This window comes from Arachis hypogaea, chromosome 4, assembly GCF_003086295.3.
Source record: "Arachis hypogaea cultivar Tifrunner chromosome 4, arahy.Tifrunner.gnm2.J5K5, whole genome shotgun sequence".
NCBI lineage: Eukaryota > Viridiplantae > Streptophyta > Magnoliopsida > Fabales > Fabaceae > Arachis > Arachis hypogaea.
Window position 1 is genome coordinate 126,582,077 of NC_092039.1, and position 17,797 is coordinate 126,599,873.

At 26.3% G+C, this 17,797-nt stretch overlaps 1 protein-coding gene across 1 annotated transcript; it reads right to left on the reverse strand.

Moving 5' to 3' along the window:
* Positions 1-1,514: 1,514 nt before the first annotated feature.
* LOC112743428 (uncharacterized) lies at positions 1,515-14,097 on the reverse strand. The gene is made up of 4 exons (XM_072234014.1): positions 12,779-14,097; positions 12,348-12,398; positions 12,030-12,102; positions 1,515-2,045 (listed from the first exon to the last, which is right to left on the reverse strand). Exons 1-4 carry the CDS (start codon positions 13,720-13,722, stop codon positions 1,866-1,868), a joined length of 1,248 nt encoding a protein of 415 aa, XP_072090115.1. The 5' UTR covers positions 13,723-14,097; the 3' UTR covers positions 1,515-1,865.
* Between the last annotated feature and the right edge of the window lie 3,700 nt (positions 14,098-17,797).

Below are 17,797 nucleotides of genomic sequence, written 5' to 3' on the forward strand. Positions count from 1 at the left end.
ATAAGATTTTCTGGTTTCTGCAATTGAAGTGATTGATAATCATTTTTTATACAATGTCTGAGGCATGGATTATTGTTTCTCTGCTATGTTTAACCTTTCATACACTTAATCTATATTTTAAGTTTGTAGCTTTGAATTTTGATACAAAACTTGTGATAATCTTATAGTTGTTTTATGGTGAGATAATGCATACATATGCAATGGGAGACATAAAATTGGACTTAGACAATATATGCTGATCTGATAATCATGTTGAGAAATGAGAATCCACAATCAAAGCTACTGGTACATGCTTTTTATGTGGTTGTGAATGTTGGGTATGATAGAAAGTGATTAGTCATTTAATTTTGCTTTGTATGAGGTTTGGATTTTATTTATAGTTGAGGTCTTTTTATTCACATTTTTGCAACGTTGGATGAATTTTAAGTTGAAATAATAGGATGATTGTCATCACTCATCAGTTTGCCTCATGTACACTATATATACTTTGGATGAATTTGATGGTTTTATTTATAGTTGACTATGCTTGTGACTTAGATAGCCATTTTCTCAGGCACAGTTAATTTTCTGCATAATGTCGGTGAGTTTGATCTGTATTATTTTCACATTAGGCTCTTGTGTGCTTTTAAATGGAGGTCCTCGTAGTTCTTAGTTTTCTTTCTTTTTCTCATATGTGATGTTACTTAACTCTAAATCTCGCTCTAAATAATTACAACTTCATTCAAAACTTTGCGAAGGTAATTACATCAATGATGTGTTATATATTTTGAATTCAGCACACTATAAACACCATTAATTTGTCTACTCAAAAGCTCTAATAGGGTAGATTCATGGAAATCACTAGCTATGGTTTAAGATGATATGGGCCGTATGAAGTTTCTTTCTGCTCTTTTTGGGCCTGGACTCTTGTTTATATTTTGAATTGCCAAATTGCTGGCCTGCTCAAAATCAATTTTCTTAGCTCATAAGTTCTTATCATTCCTGACCAAAAAAAAGTTCTTATCGTTGACCAAGAAGAAAGTCCATAATCTTCCTATTATTCTATCTATGAAAAAACCCACGTATGGCCCAAAACATAAAAGGAAAAATCTTTCACTACCATTAATTTTGGGGGAAAAAAATAAAAAATAACTGAACCCTAATGTTTGCTTTCATATACTCACTTCTACCACTTTTATGTTTTAGCATAGTCTTCCTTTAACTTATATAGACTTGACTCTTTGCTTTGCTCTTTTGCGGGGCGATAAAAAAAAAAAAAAAACTGAAAAATTCAGAGATATTATGCTTAATATAGAAGAAGCTATATGGACATGTCATATGTTTTTGCACTTGCACCAAATAAAGTTGAACTTTATAGATGTTGAATTAAAATTTGTTAAGTACAAATTTGGAAAAGGAACTGTACCCACGTTAGATGTTGCTAATAAAAACACATGCATGTATCCAAATAAAAGTATTGATATGACATGCATTTAGCTGGACACAACAATACTTAAATTAGAATAAAAACAAACTAAAAGTGGGAAAATAGTGGTTAGTGGATCAAATTAGATTAATAAGTTTTTGTTGTTGATAATACAGTTGATTATGATGGTAATAATTCCCCACCCACCTCATAATATATATATGAGAATAAAAATGTTATGGGCAACAATAATAGTACTTGCCACCCCAAAACCCTAATTCATGTCATCAATAATGGGGGATTTTTTTTTTAAAAAAAGGAAGCAAAAAAAAATAATAATAATCAAAACCCATTAGAATAGAAAAATTGGAAAAGTAAAAATTAAAAGAACAAGTAAAAAAAAAATGGTTTAGATAAGTTAATAACAAGGATACAATAAAATTAAAGTGATGAGTTGTGATTAAGCATTGGTTCTACTGTAATGGAGAACCATGACATGATCTGTGGTTGATGAATCTGAAAGCAAAGGTCTTGATGTTGTTGTTATGTTGGTAGTGTCCCTCTGAGTCCAAATGTTATCCCTCACATGCTGCAACGTTAAGAATGGTAAAAGTTTCTGTCCTCTGCATGTTATCTCTATCTGCAATAATAATACCAATTCATTCATTGAATCATTATTCATTCCACACTTTATTCATAATTATTATCTTCAATTCTACCATGTACACACACATCACATGTCATATGTTATGTTATGTTTAAGTATATATAGAAATAGATCAAAAAAGAAAGAAAAATCTTTGTTATAATAACAATTCTTTTAGTATTTTTATTCACTTAAAAAATATTTAATTATTCTATTGATACCTATAATTTTACTAAATTTATAATTAGATTCTTTATTTTTATTTTCAATTGAGTTCATCCACTCTCCACTGCTTTTAATTTTATAATTAAGTCTTTCTCAAGATAGAAAATATTAGCGTTATAACTGTATATTTTTTCACAAATTAAAGGTATTTATAATTAAAAATCTAATTAGATCTTTGACTGCATGTATTTTGGAAGAAACATTCGGTTAATTTTTATGTTTTCTACATAAAAATGATTTAATTATAAAATTAAAAGTAGTATAAAGATATAATTAAAAAAATATATAAAAATTTAATTAAAAATTTAGTAAAATTATAAGGACTAATAGAATAATTAAACATTAAAAGAATTTAACTTTAATGTAATATCACACTATTAAGACATTAGTAAGAGTAATGTTTTTAGAAATAATTAAAAATTGTGCCATCAATATTGTAACATACTAGAATACACAATAATATATACAAAGGTTATAATTAATTAAATAAATAAAATTCATATTATAATTAGCTATGATTGAACTTATTATCTATACACATTAACTTGACTACGTGAGTGTAAGCAAGAAATGATAGTTATAATTAGCATATGTATACTTTTATATCATTCCTCTATCAATCTTTTTCAATTTCAAGATTTTTCATATATACAATTCCAGAATCATTGTTATGATTACTTTTCTTATAATCTCAATATTGATATCTATGCATCTTTCTTTACGCGACGGGACGCTAGCTTTAGTTCACTTCAAAGTAAAGACTCTACACTACTATTGAATAATAAATAATTAGATATATAAAACTTATATAGCATATTATGATGATTTCATAATCAACATTTTGTGAATAAGGGAAGCAAGGAATATATAGAAACAACTGTAGGATTTTTTATTTTTATTTTAGTTCATTAACTTGAATTGGTATCATCATGTTACGTATAATAGTAATCTTATCAATTTCTTCTCATACATACATTTAATGTATTGTGTATGTAGGAACGAATTAATAATACTCAGATACACACATTTTTCTTTATCTATAAATTTTATTTAAATTCTAAATTATAAATTTTAATTTCTAAACTCTACATTCTCTAAAAATAAAAATAATTACATAAAAATTAATTTCTAAAAATTAATTCTCTATATTTATTAAAAGATTTAATTATTCTGTTAGTTCATATAGTTTTATCAAATTCTTAATTAAATTTTTATATATTTTTTAATTGAATCACTATATTACTTTTAATTTTGTAATTATGTATTTTTTATGTAAAAATGGTAAAATTAATAAAATATTTCTTTCAAAAAAATATATAATAAAAAATTTAATTATATTTTTAATTATAAATATTTTTAATTTATAAAAAAAATATTTAATTAATTCTAATAATTTTTACACTAAAAAATAATTTAATTATAAAATTAAATAAAATATAAAAATTTAATAAACTATAAAGACTAATCAAATAATTAATCCTTATTAAAACAGAGCATGGAACATACATACAGTGATGTTATGCAGATTAGTAAATTAAATTAAGACAAAATTCTTTTTTTTTTTTAAGCAAGAATTGAAATGAAAATATGAAATCAGGATGAAGTCATGCTTTGTCAGTGGCTTACGTCTAGGGCCTACTAACCAATGCATACAATCTTTGTAACTTCTACTTTACGCATAAGATTGATCCACTTCCCTCTATTTATTTTTCATATTAATTAATGTTAGAGAAAACAAAAAAGAAAAAAGAAAAGCAATTTCTTTTGTTCTATATAAATTAATTTAGTTTTGTTAAATGAAGCATGCACGCATATATTTGGGTCAGCGGGTAATCGTGGAAATGGCCACCCAACCCACGATCTTAAAAACTGCTCCCTCTTTAATCATTATAGGGTCCCACAAGACTTTGCTCCTAAGCCATAATCATCATCCCTTAGACTTCAGTGTTTTTTTTTTCTATTCTATTATATTTTCATATATATATATATATATATATATTACTATTATCATATAGTAGTATTATTCTACATCAATTAGTATTAATGTATCATACTATAGCTATAATGAACAAAACCATTAACCACAAATAAATTTTAGGTTTAATTAGTCTGTTAATTCTAAAATTTCGTAAAATTTTTAATTAGATTTCTATATTTTTTTTAATTGAGTCCTTACACTAAATTTTTTTTAATTGGATTCTTATACTTTTTTTTTCCTTTTATTTAAGTTTTTATACTAATTTTTTTAGTTGGGTTTCTATAAAATTAAGCCAATTACTATTAAAAAAGACTTAATTGAAAAAAAAAATTAGTGTAGAGACTCAGTTAAAAAAATAATAATAAAAGACCTAATTAAAAATTTCACAAAATTATAAAGACCAACAGAGTAATTAAACCTAAATTTTACTAAAATATTATTGATAAGAGACAAAATTTTAATTAACTCTATTCAGTATTCACCATTATCTATTATTTTATTTTTTATTTTAATTCAACCACCATGCATACATATTTTCAATATCAATTTTTTTTTGTATCACTATATAATTATTATTCAACTTTTTTAATTATTTCAGGTGTATAAAAGTATCCAATGTTTTTAGATATGGGGGAGATGTATATTTAAAAATTATGCTAAAAATAATTGAGAAAACATACAAAAACAAGAACGTAGAATAAAATATGATGGAAATAATGGATCCATGAACCACGGCGAAGAATAGGCTAAGACACCATATAGAGACTATCATAATCATAATATTAATATTAATAATAATAATTTTAATATGAGATATAAAATAATAAGTTGTATTATATATATTTTCTGTTGTTCGAAGGGACCTAATCACTACGCGTTTATATTACTAAAAATTTTCATGGATCATCATGCACGTCTTTATCACGTTGCGCCACCCAAACCCTAATGCATGCGAGCGTCAACATTACTACATGAAATTATTGCCCTTTTTATTTTTCTTTCTTTTTTATTTTATTTTCACCATCAAACTAACTAATAACTAGTTCTATATAGTAGCGTTTGGTGGAGAGACAGAGACAGAAAGACTAAGACTGAGAGACAGAAACTAAGAGACCGAGATTGAAATAAATCTCAGTATTCTGTTTGGTACAAAATGAAAGACAGAAATTGAAACAAGAATAAAACTCTAATTTAACTTGCACAAAGGGTAAAATTAGAATTAATTAATTGAAATGAGGGTATTTTAGATATAAAATGTTATTAAAGTTTCAGTCTCTATCTCTAAAAATTTTAGTCCCCTATGTCCCTACTTTTTGGAAGTATTGAAATACTGAAATTTTGGAGACAGAGACTAAAATTTTAGTATCAGTCTCTGAACTAACAAACATAATACTGAGTCTCAGTCTCTGTCTCAATACCTCAAAATAAACGCTGCCTATAAGTCATGTCAAACAAACAAACAAGTAGAAACTCAGGTGTAGTTAACTGTAAGGTTGATAGTTGAGAGTTGTTAAATAATTTGATAAGTTTAACTAAATTACCATCTAACGACTCTCAAGTATTAACTTCATATGAAGTTAACTGTATCTGAGTTTTCACCAACAAACAAATAAATAAATAAAAAGGTTAACTCTCTCTCTACCCTCCTAAACCATGTTAATTAATTAACAATTAACGTGTTTTTTTTTTTGTTTATAATGGTGCATGCATATCACTCACCAACTTTAATGTTTTTTATTTAGATTGTGATGAGATATTTTTTCATATAATTCATCTACTCAAACTAGACGCCTCCTTACCTCAGCCACAAAATATTTCTTATTATGTCAAACTCTTAATCAAGTTTATCTACAACAAATTTAATATTAGCCCTAGAAAATTACATGATGTGAGTTATAATATATACAATAATAATAATAATACTAATAATTCCATTCAAACTAATTAAAAATTGCTGCATATTCACATTATGATAAGATTAATTCTCCTAATTAAATTTTTTTCATTATTATTCACAAAACTCAAACATAAGATATATATATATATATATATATATATATATATATATATATATATATATATATATATATATATATAATTTGAACAACCTTGTTAGTTGGGGTATAATATATACTACCTAAAAATAAAAAAATTATAGAAATTGCTTAGTTTTCAATCGTGGATAGTACTAAAATTAGATTTGGATTTTGTTGTTATTATAGAGAATCATCACATCATGTAGTTTCATAAACTGTGGTTGGTGGAGGATGGACGCTACCTATTTATAATAATGGAATTCTCCCTTTTTATGAGAGTGCTGCACTTAACATTTTGATGGAGCTTTTTAATTAATCCAAAATTAAATATTCCATATAATAAAAAAAATTAAAGGATAATAGAAAAAATGGAAATAGGAGGGACCTACATGAAAAGTGTGGGGAAAAACAAGCGAAAGCGTGACGAAAAGGTGAGAGAATGAAAGAGCATGCAAAAATGGGTATATATGGAAGTGTGGTGAGAATGACAGGGTCCACGTGTGATTTTCAAAGCCCTAGGATATGGTGTTAGTTTGAGTTAATAAATAATTAATTAAAATTAGTTAAATAAACAATTATCAAAACATATATATTATTGAAAAAATTTCAAGTATACCAAGAATACTGGTGTTCTAATTGTTTTAACAGTTGATTTTAATTAATATATATTATATATACTTTTTAGAGAAAAACCCAAAATAGTCCCTGACAATTACCTCGAAAGACAACAAAATCCTTGAAAAAAAAACTCAACCCGACACCTGACAATTACCTCGAAAGGATAACGAGGCCCCTGTGCCAAAAAAAAGTTAATGTTGTATGTTTTTTTGGCACAGGGACTAATCAGTCCCAAAAAAAATATCAGGAATCGGATTGAGTATTTTTTTTTTCTTGAAGACCTCGTTGTCCTTTCGAGATAATTATCAGGAGACGAATGAGGTATTCACTCTATTTTTTATAATTCAGATCAACGATTAAAATAACTGGAACACCGATATTTCCGGTACACTTGAAACTCTTCCTATATTATTATATATCTTTCAACCTTTTTGTATGAATATAGAGAATATGAGTAGTGCTGTCAATTAAGTAGGCCAAGATAAAGATATATCATAGATATATATCCAAGTTGGAACATGTGATTTTACATCTTAAAGTCAATGCACTCTTTATAATAAATTAGAAAAAGCAATAATAAGGAAATGGAAAACAAATCAAAATTTAAAACAAAAGTTAGGGATACACATATCTTCCACCATGAAAGACATCTTTTTGATTTCTTGTATTGATTATTCCCTAGACTATCTATTATCCATGTTCATATTGTCAATATACAACAAAACAGGTTAATTAGTTAATTATTTTATAAAACTAATTCTTTTATAGAGGATTTAGGATTTAAAATTAAGATTTAGGATATAAAATTTAGAATTTAAAATTTAAATTAAAAAAATATTAACTAAAAAGGTTGGGTTTCTAATTAAATTATTTAGAATATTTTGCTTAACATATATATTTAAGATTTAAGATTAAAATGGTTAGTTTATTTAGTTACCGTTTTTATAATTAGATCCAACAATAATACTCTTAATACCTGAAAAATATCACCATCTTTGACTTATTATCATTGAACCTCCTAATATACCTAAGGGAAAACAAATTGTAGCCCTAAATTTATTATTTTGAATAAAACTAATTAAAAACTTAAAGCATGCAAGTAAAGATTAACCTAAATATATCTACCTACCTAGAGAATATGTTATTAGGGCAAATTTATAATACCTATTAAACTCAATCATTGAGTTTCTTATTCCAAATTATATGTATGAGGTTTTCCCTAATAACCAGCTAACCCTATTCTTATTTTAATTTATGGCTGGTGATGATGTGTATAACCGAGTGGTCCTAGGTTGACTTCACATTATTATTATTATTATTATCATTAAGGCCTAATAAAAATTAATTAGATAGGAATGTTGAGTGCCTCACACATTCTAACTAAAATAAAATGGATTACTCTCATCAGAATATTAATTAACATATAAACATGTAAATGAATAAATACATAAATACAAATGAAGTTTTAGTTTAATTATTTGATGCCATGAAATAATAAGGCTAGATATTAAGTATTTTCCTAGAAGTTTAATTTGTTGTAAGTTGTGAATTATACTTTTTTGAAACAGGTTTTCAAGTTAATAAAATTTAATTAGTCAATTCTCAAATTAGTTAATATCCTACATGTATAAATAATAATGTATATATTAATCTGGAGACCAATCATCTATATGTCATATTATTTTAATAATAATAATAATATGGGTAGAAATGGAGAAAATAGATAATGTTGTTGTCTTAATCTCATCTTAATGAGAACATGAGTTGGAAGTTAGAAGGTTAATTAATTAAAAAGAAAAAGAAAAATAATAAAATGGAGGATTTGGGGATCTATAAATAAATGAAGAGAAAAACATGGAGGGTTGACCAGAATGAAAAAGAATAACTTGCATGAAATTCTAAGAGAATATATAATGGAATGTCGACTATTGCATGTGTATGTATGTCCTGTAACCTATCTAACGTGATATATATTTTTAGATATTGTTTGGTAATGCAAACCATAAACGTATATCTAAGATTTTGGGTTCTTCACTAACAAATTCAACTAAACAATTAGGTTTAACTCAGCTGTTCATGATACTACTCGTCTCAAAAATTTAAATGAATAAAAAAAAATAAAATAAATAATTATATTTTTAATAATTTTTTTTATCTTTTTTTCTATATAAAAATTTATTATAACAAGAAAATTTTAAAATTAATTTAATAATATTTCGAATATTTTAGCTTATTATTAGCTTTAATTTGTTGTTTTGTGCATAACACTTCTTTTAATGAAAAATCCAAAACACAATAGGTACTCAACTACTCAACATTGTGACTCATTTTCAAGCAACATTGACCACCATAACACAAAACTAATATTAAAACTAATGGGGGAACAAAAAAAAGATCATCTTTTTGGAAAATTAAATATCTAATTAACGGTGAAAACCCAAATCATACTAATTAAGCTAATATGGTCAGTAAAAAAAAAAGAACCAATCCACTCATCAATCAATGAATTTTTTAAAAGTATTTGGAGAAAGAAAAAACTATAGAACAAAAAACATATATAGGTTAAAAAACTACGTACACGTATTAAAATACTTTTCAGCACTCATTGGAAACTTAATTACTTATATTAAGACTTGTGCTGAAACTTAGCAAAATAGTTGGAGGAAAAAACAAAAAGAGATAATAATGTGACCGAGAATGATCAAAGCATATAATTAGAGATTCAAAGACTTTTAACAAAACTTTGCGGGGAGGAGAAGGAACACTAACTAACAAGTGTTATAGATGTTAATTATATCATTAGATTTGGAAATTCAATAATGAAGATAAAAGTTTAATTCATAATATTCTTAATTATAAGAGGGTAAAAGTTTAATATAACAAGTCACTATAAAGACAAACATGCATTCCTATGAAAAAAAAAAGGTTTTTTTTCCTTCAAAAATTGTATTTTTTTATCAATTCATACTAATAGCTTGATAAGGGATATGATGTAATAATAAGTGAAATCTGGATTTAAAAAATTCTGAAAAAAAAAAAGCTTTGGACTACCCCTATTTATCATATCCATCAAAGATGTTAAAATAACAAATATTTATAAAGATTATTAAATCTTTTTATATATCTTTAAAAAATGTGAAAATTTTAATATATACTTATTCACATTCAAGAAAGGTTCATAAATGTTTCCAAAGTGGGTGATGTATGTAAGTACGGTATTTGGTATCATATAGCAAAGTACAAATGAGACACATAGTTGGGTGAGTATCTAATCATTTTATATATGTATATATGTATTAAAGGAATGTATGAATAATTTTAATATATTCCATATATATACATATGTTACATGGTTTCTTCTTCTAAGGATTCAAAACCTTTTTCCAGTAATTATTAGGAAGCAACTAGTAGTGGTGTGTTGGATGATGAAGTGTGCATGAAGTATGTTATGGGACACACACTATAATGTGCACACCATAATAATATCACTTAATGCATGCCCTCGTGCACATACTTAATAATGACTATATATATAGAAATTCGAGTGTAGTTGATTTCATACAAAATTGATGACTGAGACCCATTAAATAATTTGACAGGTTTGAGTTAGTTTATTGCACTCGAGTTTTCAGTACACCTATTTCACTCATTTCCTCAGCCAAATACACAATACTTTAGAATTTTGATTATGTATCATTAGTTCATTACTCATGCACAATGCAAAGATTATTAGAGATTATTGAAGAAAATTACACTAGGGTTATTGATTACTATGCATAATGTACAAGAAAAATTCTTAATACTATTGATTAAATTAGTAGAATTTGAAAAAGGAAGATTAGAAAAATCATATTACAATTTATTTTTAGATTAACTACATTGGTTTGTTAACAATATTGTGCATGGAACACTCATATATAACATGCATTTCAATAATGATCAACTACTAATTCACAATTTAGTTCCTTTTTTATAATTAAAACATGCTTAATTTTCATATAGAGAAACAAACAAAAACAAACAAAGGTATATAAAAAACTAATTAGGGTTAATTCTATATAAGTTTAGTTCCATCTTATTTTAGCAATTTCTATCAAATTTTTTTCTTCATATACATGATGGTGCATGCCACCGAAAGGTTACTTTCATGCAAAAATCAGTGGTAGGTCATAGGAATGATAAACTACTCCATGGTATATAGAGTATTATAATTTGAAATGAGTGAAACTCAATTATCAATATCATCAAGTATATAAATATAGCTTCCTCATGTGAAATTATAACTTTGATCTAGAAGAAGTGAAAAAGAACTAATAATAATAATAATGGAGTACACACACATATTTTTTTCCCTTGAAGTAATTAGTAATTATTATTATTATTATAATTATTATCTTTAATTGAGTTTCTGTATTTTTTACCTAACTTATAATATCCAAATTCCACTCACCACCAAACTTAAAAAACATATAACAAACCAAATAGAAGTTTCTACTTAGGATCCTATGTGGATAATTGGTCTTGGATGGATTTGGATTTAATTTACTAGAATATAGAAGATTGAACCCATGTCTACTCTAATCTAATCAAATCAAAATCATGTTTCCCAATTTCCATGACATATGAGTATGAGTGTCATATAATAATGCAAATAAAATAAAAAAAAAAAACAGAAATTGAATGTGACAATTTAGAAATGTACATTTTACCTACACAATTTTCATTTTTTTTAATTCAATAAAAGATTTATGTGTATCCATCACCATAGAGATAAATGATAAATCTATTTTAGTTCTTATGTAACTTTCATGTCCCTAAAGGCTTTCCCCAATTTCATGTACTTAAGGGTACTTACAATGAAAAAAAAAAAAAAAAAAAAAAAAAGATTAACCCCATTTTGCTTTTCGGATTGTCCTATGTAACTTGATTTATTTATATATATTTTTTTTACTTTTCTATTTTCTTAATATGGTTAGATGATGCTAATAATAACAATATTTGGGTAGCATACAACAAATAAAAAGATGGATAATTAAGATGGAATGCATTAATTATATTAGAAGATAGATTAAACAAATGATTTAAATTAATTAAGAAAAGTAGTAATAATAATAATAATACCTCTGATTCCATTTGAAGCCTGAGTTTGCTAACTAGATATTTCATTAGCAACCGAACTGTCATCCTTCCATCTCTGAAATAATTAAATGAAAGTCAAAATGAAATGATGAAAACTACTCTCTCTCTTTCTTTCTTTCTTTCTTTCTTTCTTTCTTTCTTTCTTTCTTTCTTCAAAATACACAAAATCAAATCATCATGAGAAAATATTGATAGCACACTGACATGAAAAAAGAGCCTCATTGCTGTTCATCAAGCTAGCTATAATATATATAAGTGCAGAGAAAAAGAAAAAGAAAAAGAAAAACATTAATTACTTACTTGATTCTAAGGTAGCTCTTAGCTATTTGAGGTAAAAATGGTTCTCTAACTCTGCATTTCAAATCAATTAACACCAAAAGAAAAAAAACATGATTAAAGTTAATTAATTGCACTTAATTGCAAGGCACATTGCTAAATAATAATGAAACAAAATTAAGAAGAAAAAAAGAGGACATTGGAAAATGTAATTAAGAAAGGGTAATGCTAGTTAGACAAAAAAAAACAGCCAAAACTTGCCTTATTTAGTATTAATTAATTGTCGCAACAATTAATGAATGTTAAATAAGGTAATTTATAGCTGTTTTTGGCTGATTTTCTTTGACTACCAAACATTTCCGTTGAGAAAAGTAGAAGAATACTAATAATGGGAATGAATGAATGAATTAATTAAGTTAATTAATTATGATTAGAGATAGATAGAGCTAGCTTACTGGTTTTGTTCAGCTTGAAGCATGAACCAAATTCCAGAATGAGGTCTTCTTGGAGGATCAACAACTCTAACTGTAGAAGAAGTGAAATCTTGAGAGCTGCTTGGTCCAGCCACATCAAATTGATGATGAAAGGGAGGAGTAGTTGGAAAATAAGAAGGCCTCAAAGAAGATGAAGAACAAGATTGTGATAAAGACGACAAAGATGAAGAAGAAGAAAGAAAAGGAGGCATGAGAGGATGTGAAGAAAACGATGATGCCCAATTCATTAGCATCATGTCTTGTTGTTGATGATGAGTTGCAAAGGTTGTTGTTGGAGCACTCATGTTGGGTCCACATGCCATGGACATAGACATGGACAAAGACATAGACGTTTGATGTTGTTGTTCATAGAACAAAGAAGAAGAAGAAGAAGAAAAAGGAAACATCACTGTTCTTGAAGAAGAAGATGAAGAAGCCCAATTGAAATGGCGACCTGGTAGTAACTCTAGCTCTACAAGTGATGATGATGATGATCCTGCAGAACCTGTTGTAGCTGCAGCCATTGTTGAACCTGCTTCTTCTTCAAGATGATGATGATGATGATGGTCTTGTTTTGTTGTTGCTGCTGCATCATGATCATGAAAACCTATGCTCAATTGAAGCCAGTTACTGCTATTATTGTTGTTGATTCCTGATTGTTCTTCTTCTTCATGTTCATGTTCTTGTTCTTGTTCTCTTTCTCCCTTTGAAGTTGCTTCTTCTTCTTCTTCTTGTTCTTCATGGTTGTGGTTGTTGGTGGTGGCTCTTGACAGATCCTCTGCCATGTGATTCCTCAGAAGAAAATCAGATCCTAATAAGCAATTACTGTAATTACTGTTATATCCTTCAACTTGGTTCATAGCAGTGTAGAAGAAAGCATAGTTCTTGTTGTTTTGAGAAGGAACCATGGTCATATTGAATAACATAACTCATAAGCCATGGATCAAACAGGAAGGTTCTGGAAGAATAATAATAGAGACTGCTTTATAAGCATAGAAGAGGTTTATGATGATGATGATGATTTTCATGATGATTGATGATGAACATGGAAGCCATATACATACATATATAGATATATAAGGGGTTGGGTTTTGTTTTGTTTTGTTTTGTTTCTAAAGAGAAAGAGAAGAAGAAGAAGAATTGTTGTTATTGTTGTTGAAAATCTCACTTTTGATTAATTCTGTTTGTTTGGAAGGTTGTGATGCCAAGGAATTCAACTATTTTTTTTGCAGATATATCTGATCTTAAGAGAGAGAGAGAAAAAAGAAGAGAAACAAACATGGTGCTCTCTCTGTCACCTCAATTTTTTATATATAGACATATATACATATACATACATCAGATTCCTTTTAATATTATTATTCTTACAAACTTTAGAATTTATGTACTCATGTCATGTCAGTTCATTAATTAACAATGCTAATTAGGAACATCAAACTAATTAATTTGAATTAAGTTCATATTATTTGAACAAATTTAATAATGTATTTTGTTTTTTTTTCTGAATTTATCTATTTTTTAATAGAAAATGTTAGAAGAAAAATATTTATAATAATATTATATAATCAGTAAATATTAGATTAACAATAATTTACATTCATATTTACAAATATTTTGCATACAAAAAGTATATAGTTTGTATTTAAATTTATCAGAATTTTACACACATAAATCAATATAATTTGTACCTATATTTTTAAGAATTTGTATCCATAAATTAGTAAAATTTATTTATTAAAGATAATTTAGTATTTATGTTAGTCAAATAATGACAAAAAATACTAAAAATTGTTCCCAAAAATTTCTCAAATATTTTTAATCATCTATTTTTTTTAATTTAGTTTAATTTATATTTTTCGAATGATCATATAAGCCAAGAGTAATTATACTTTTGTGGGTTTCCTTTTAGGAAAAAAATCTTAAATGGTCTCCGATAATTATTTCGAAAGACAACAAAACTCTTAATAAAAAAAATTCAACTCGGTCCTTGAGTTTTATTTTTATGGGATTAATTAGTCTCAATGCCAAAAAAAAATTAGGAACCGGATTAGATTTTTTTTTCTTTTGAGAGTTTCGTAGGCTTTTCGAAGTAATTGTGAGGAGTCGGGTGGAGTATTCACTTTTTTTTATTATTATGAAAATTGAAAAGAAAGGAAGAGGTCTATTAAATTAAATTATTAGGAGAGAGGGGTGGACAGGAAAGTGAGGAAACAGTTTTGGGCCATGTTCCGAGGACAAAATGACTGCAAGCCTCTCTCACTCCACTTTTTTCTTAAAGTTCCTTTTTAGCCCTAATCTTCTTCTCCCTTAACCTAATTACTAAACAAAACCTCACCCCCCAAAAAAAACCTAATTTTTAACTAGAATTATTTATTCCTCATATAGATTTACAATGAATGAATAATAAATTTTTTAAAAAGAAATTAAATAGGTGAGTTTAATATTAGGGAACCCTTCAACACTACTTAAACATATATACTTTTTTATCCAACAAATATTTATCGAGATATTTCTAAATAATTTACAAAAAATAAGTATATTATTGGAGACAAAATAAAAATAAAAATATTTTGGATTTAATTATAAACAAATTTAAAATAAAATTAAAATTTCAAAAAATATTTCTTAAATAAATCTGGATGAAAGTAATTGTATACTTATATATAGAATATAATAAATGAATTCTAGTTTTTTTTTCCCCTAAATTTATTGTTAATTAGTATGAATATTTTGATGTCAAATTGATGAATTTTCTTTTTTCTTTTGCCAAAAACAATTAAAATTTGTCTCAAAATTCGGCTAAGACGAAATAGATTTCTAGTATATATATTTTTTTAGTGTTTTTTATTTGATCCTTGTGATTAGTTTGTGTAGCAGTTCTCTTTAGTTTTGTCTTAGAAAGTGAGTGTATAAATATGTTTTCTAACTAAAAGACAAATGAAAAAAAAAAAAAGACAAAAAGGAAAAAAGGGGCTGCTTGAAACTTATTGTGTTGTTTTCTCTTTTGAGATCATATTTTGTTGCTAGTGATCTTCTAGCATATATATTTGCATGTTGGTTTCATGGTCTGAACTCTTCTATCTTTGTGTTGATATTTTCAAAGTGATCATCCTAATCAATATAATGGACCTAATCCTTCTGAACATTCAACTGCATGCTTTTTTGAATAATGCAACTTTTCAAAATGTTCTCAAAAAGTTTACTTTTACAGTGACTCTCACATACACAAACCCCCCCCCCCTCTTTTTTTTTTTCTTGTCTTAGGGTTTTAAAGAGAGTGGCATGGCAGCAATACCAAAACATAATTAGTGCGTATAATATTATAGGAAGAGTTTCAGGTATACTGGGACACCGGTGTTCCAATTGTTTTAACCGTTAATCTGAATTATAAAAAATATATATAATATATATTAATTAAAATCAACGGTTAAAATAATTGTTCTCCGGTACACTTGAAATTTTTTTAATACTATATATGTAATTATTAAGTACTATATATTTAATAGTATAGGTTCATATATATATATAATGCCCATCCTTTAATTAATTTATTAATAATTAAAAGTGAAAATTTAGGTGGAGTCAACTTCATATGAAGTTGACAACTGAGAGCTATTAGATAAAAATTTAGTCAAATTAATCAAATCATTTAACGATGGTTAACTATTAACTTTACGTGAAGTTGACTCCACCTGAATTTTTACCATAATTAAAAATACCATGACACAAGCTGCTATAGATCATATAGTATTGGAAGAGTTTCAAGTGTACCGAAAACATCAGTATTCCAGTTATTTTAACTGTTGATCTGAATTATAAAAAATATATATAATATATATTAATTAAAATCAACAATTAAAACAATTAGAATACCGATATTTCTCGATACACTTGAAATTTTTCTTATAGTATTAATGGATCTGGAGTGATCATGCAAAATGGTTACACATAATTATTGTTTAATAAAAAAGGTATTGAAATACTAAAAAGTAGTGATTAAACAATCAACACTAAGAGAGATCAAACAAAGTGCAATTTTTTGGGTATTTTGTTGTTATGTGTGTGTTTTGTTGCACTTGGGAATGTGAATTAAAAGAGGAGAATGATACTTCCACCTTCTAAAAAATAAATAAAATTTTTTATATTTATTAAAAAATAAATAATTTTCAATAAAACTAAAAAGTAAAAGAATTACTTTTTTTTTTAAAAAAGAAAATATAACATATATAGGGACTAATAATCTAATTAAAATAGTGGGAGGGGAATGATGACCTATCTGTCAAGAATGACATAAAATAGCAAAAAAGGTACAAAGAGATGTTACAATAATAATAAATATTAAAAAAAGGGGGGTGTGGCATAATAAGGACATTAGAGACACACAACACAAGTCATTAATTGATTATTATTAAGAGAGGCCAATTATAAAGAAATAAATGGGGATAGGACTTTCGTTTTGGCATGCATGATGATGATGGTGTCTTCCACACAAAACGAGGGATCGAAAAAAAACATAGCGACGTGGGCTTTTAATTTATTTCTAAGACATTCTCTTGTAACAACCATGTGCCTCCCACCCTTCTTATATTACTCTCTTCCATCTATTTGTACTATTCTTCTTTTCTTTTTTTTTGGTATTTTTTAATTCGATATATCAAAAATTAATTTGTTAAAAATAATTAATTATTAGATTAATTATTTAAATTATTTTTTTGTATTATTTTTAATTTAATTTAAAATTTACAAATATCCAATCCTAATCTATATGATATCAATTCAATAAGAGTGATCTTCTTTTACAAATTGGTGAAATTCGAATTAATTCTCCATTATATCTAAAATCATTGATTTTCTTAAAATTTAGGCAATTAACATGTTATTCCTGTATTTTGAAATATAACACTATTATAACATTATTAATTAATTTTCTTATAAAAAAAAGTTACTTACACAAATAAAAAGAAGTTGGATTGAATTTTATCAAACTTCTAAAAAGATTAG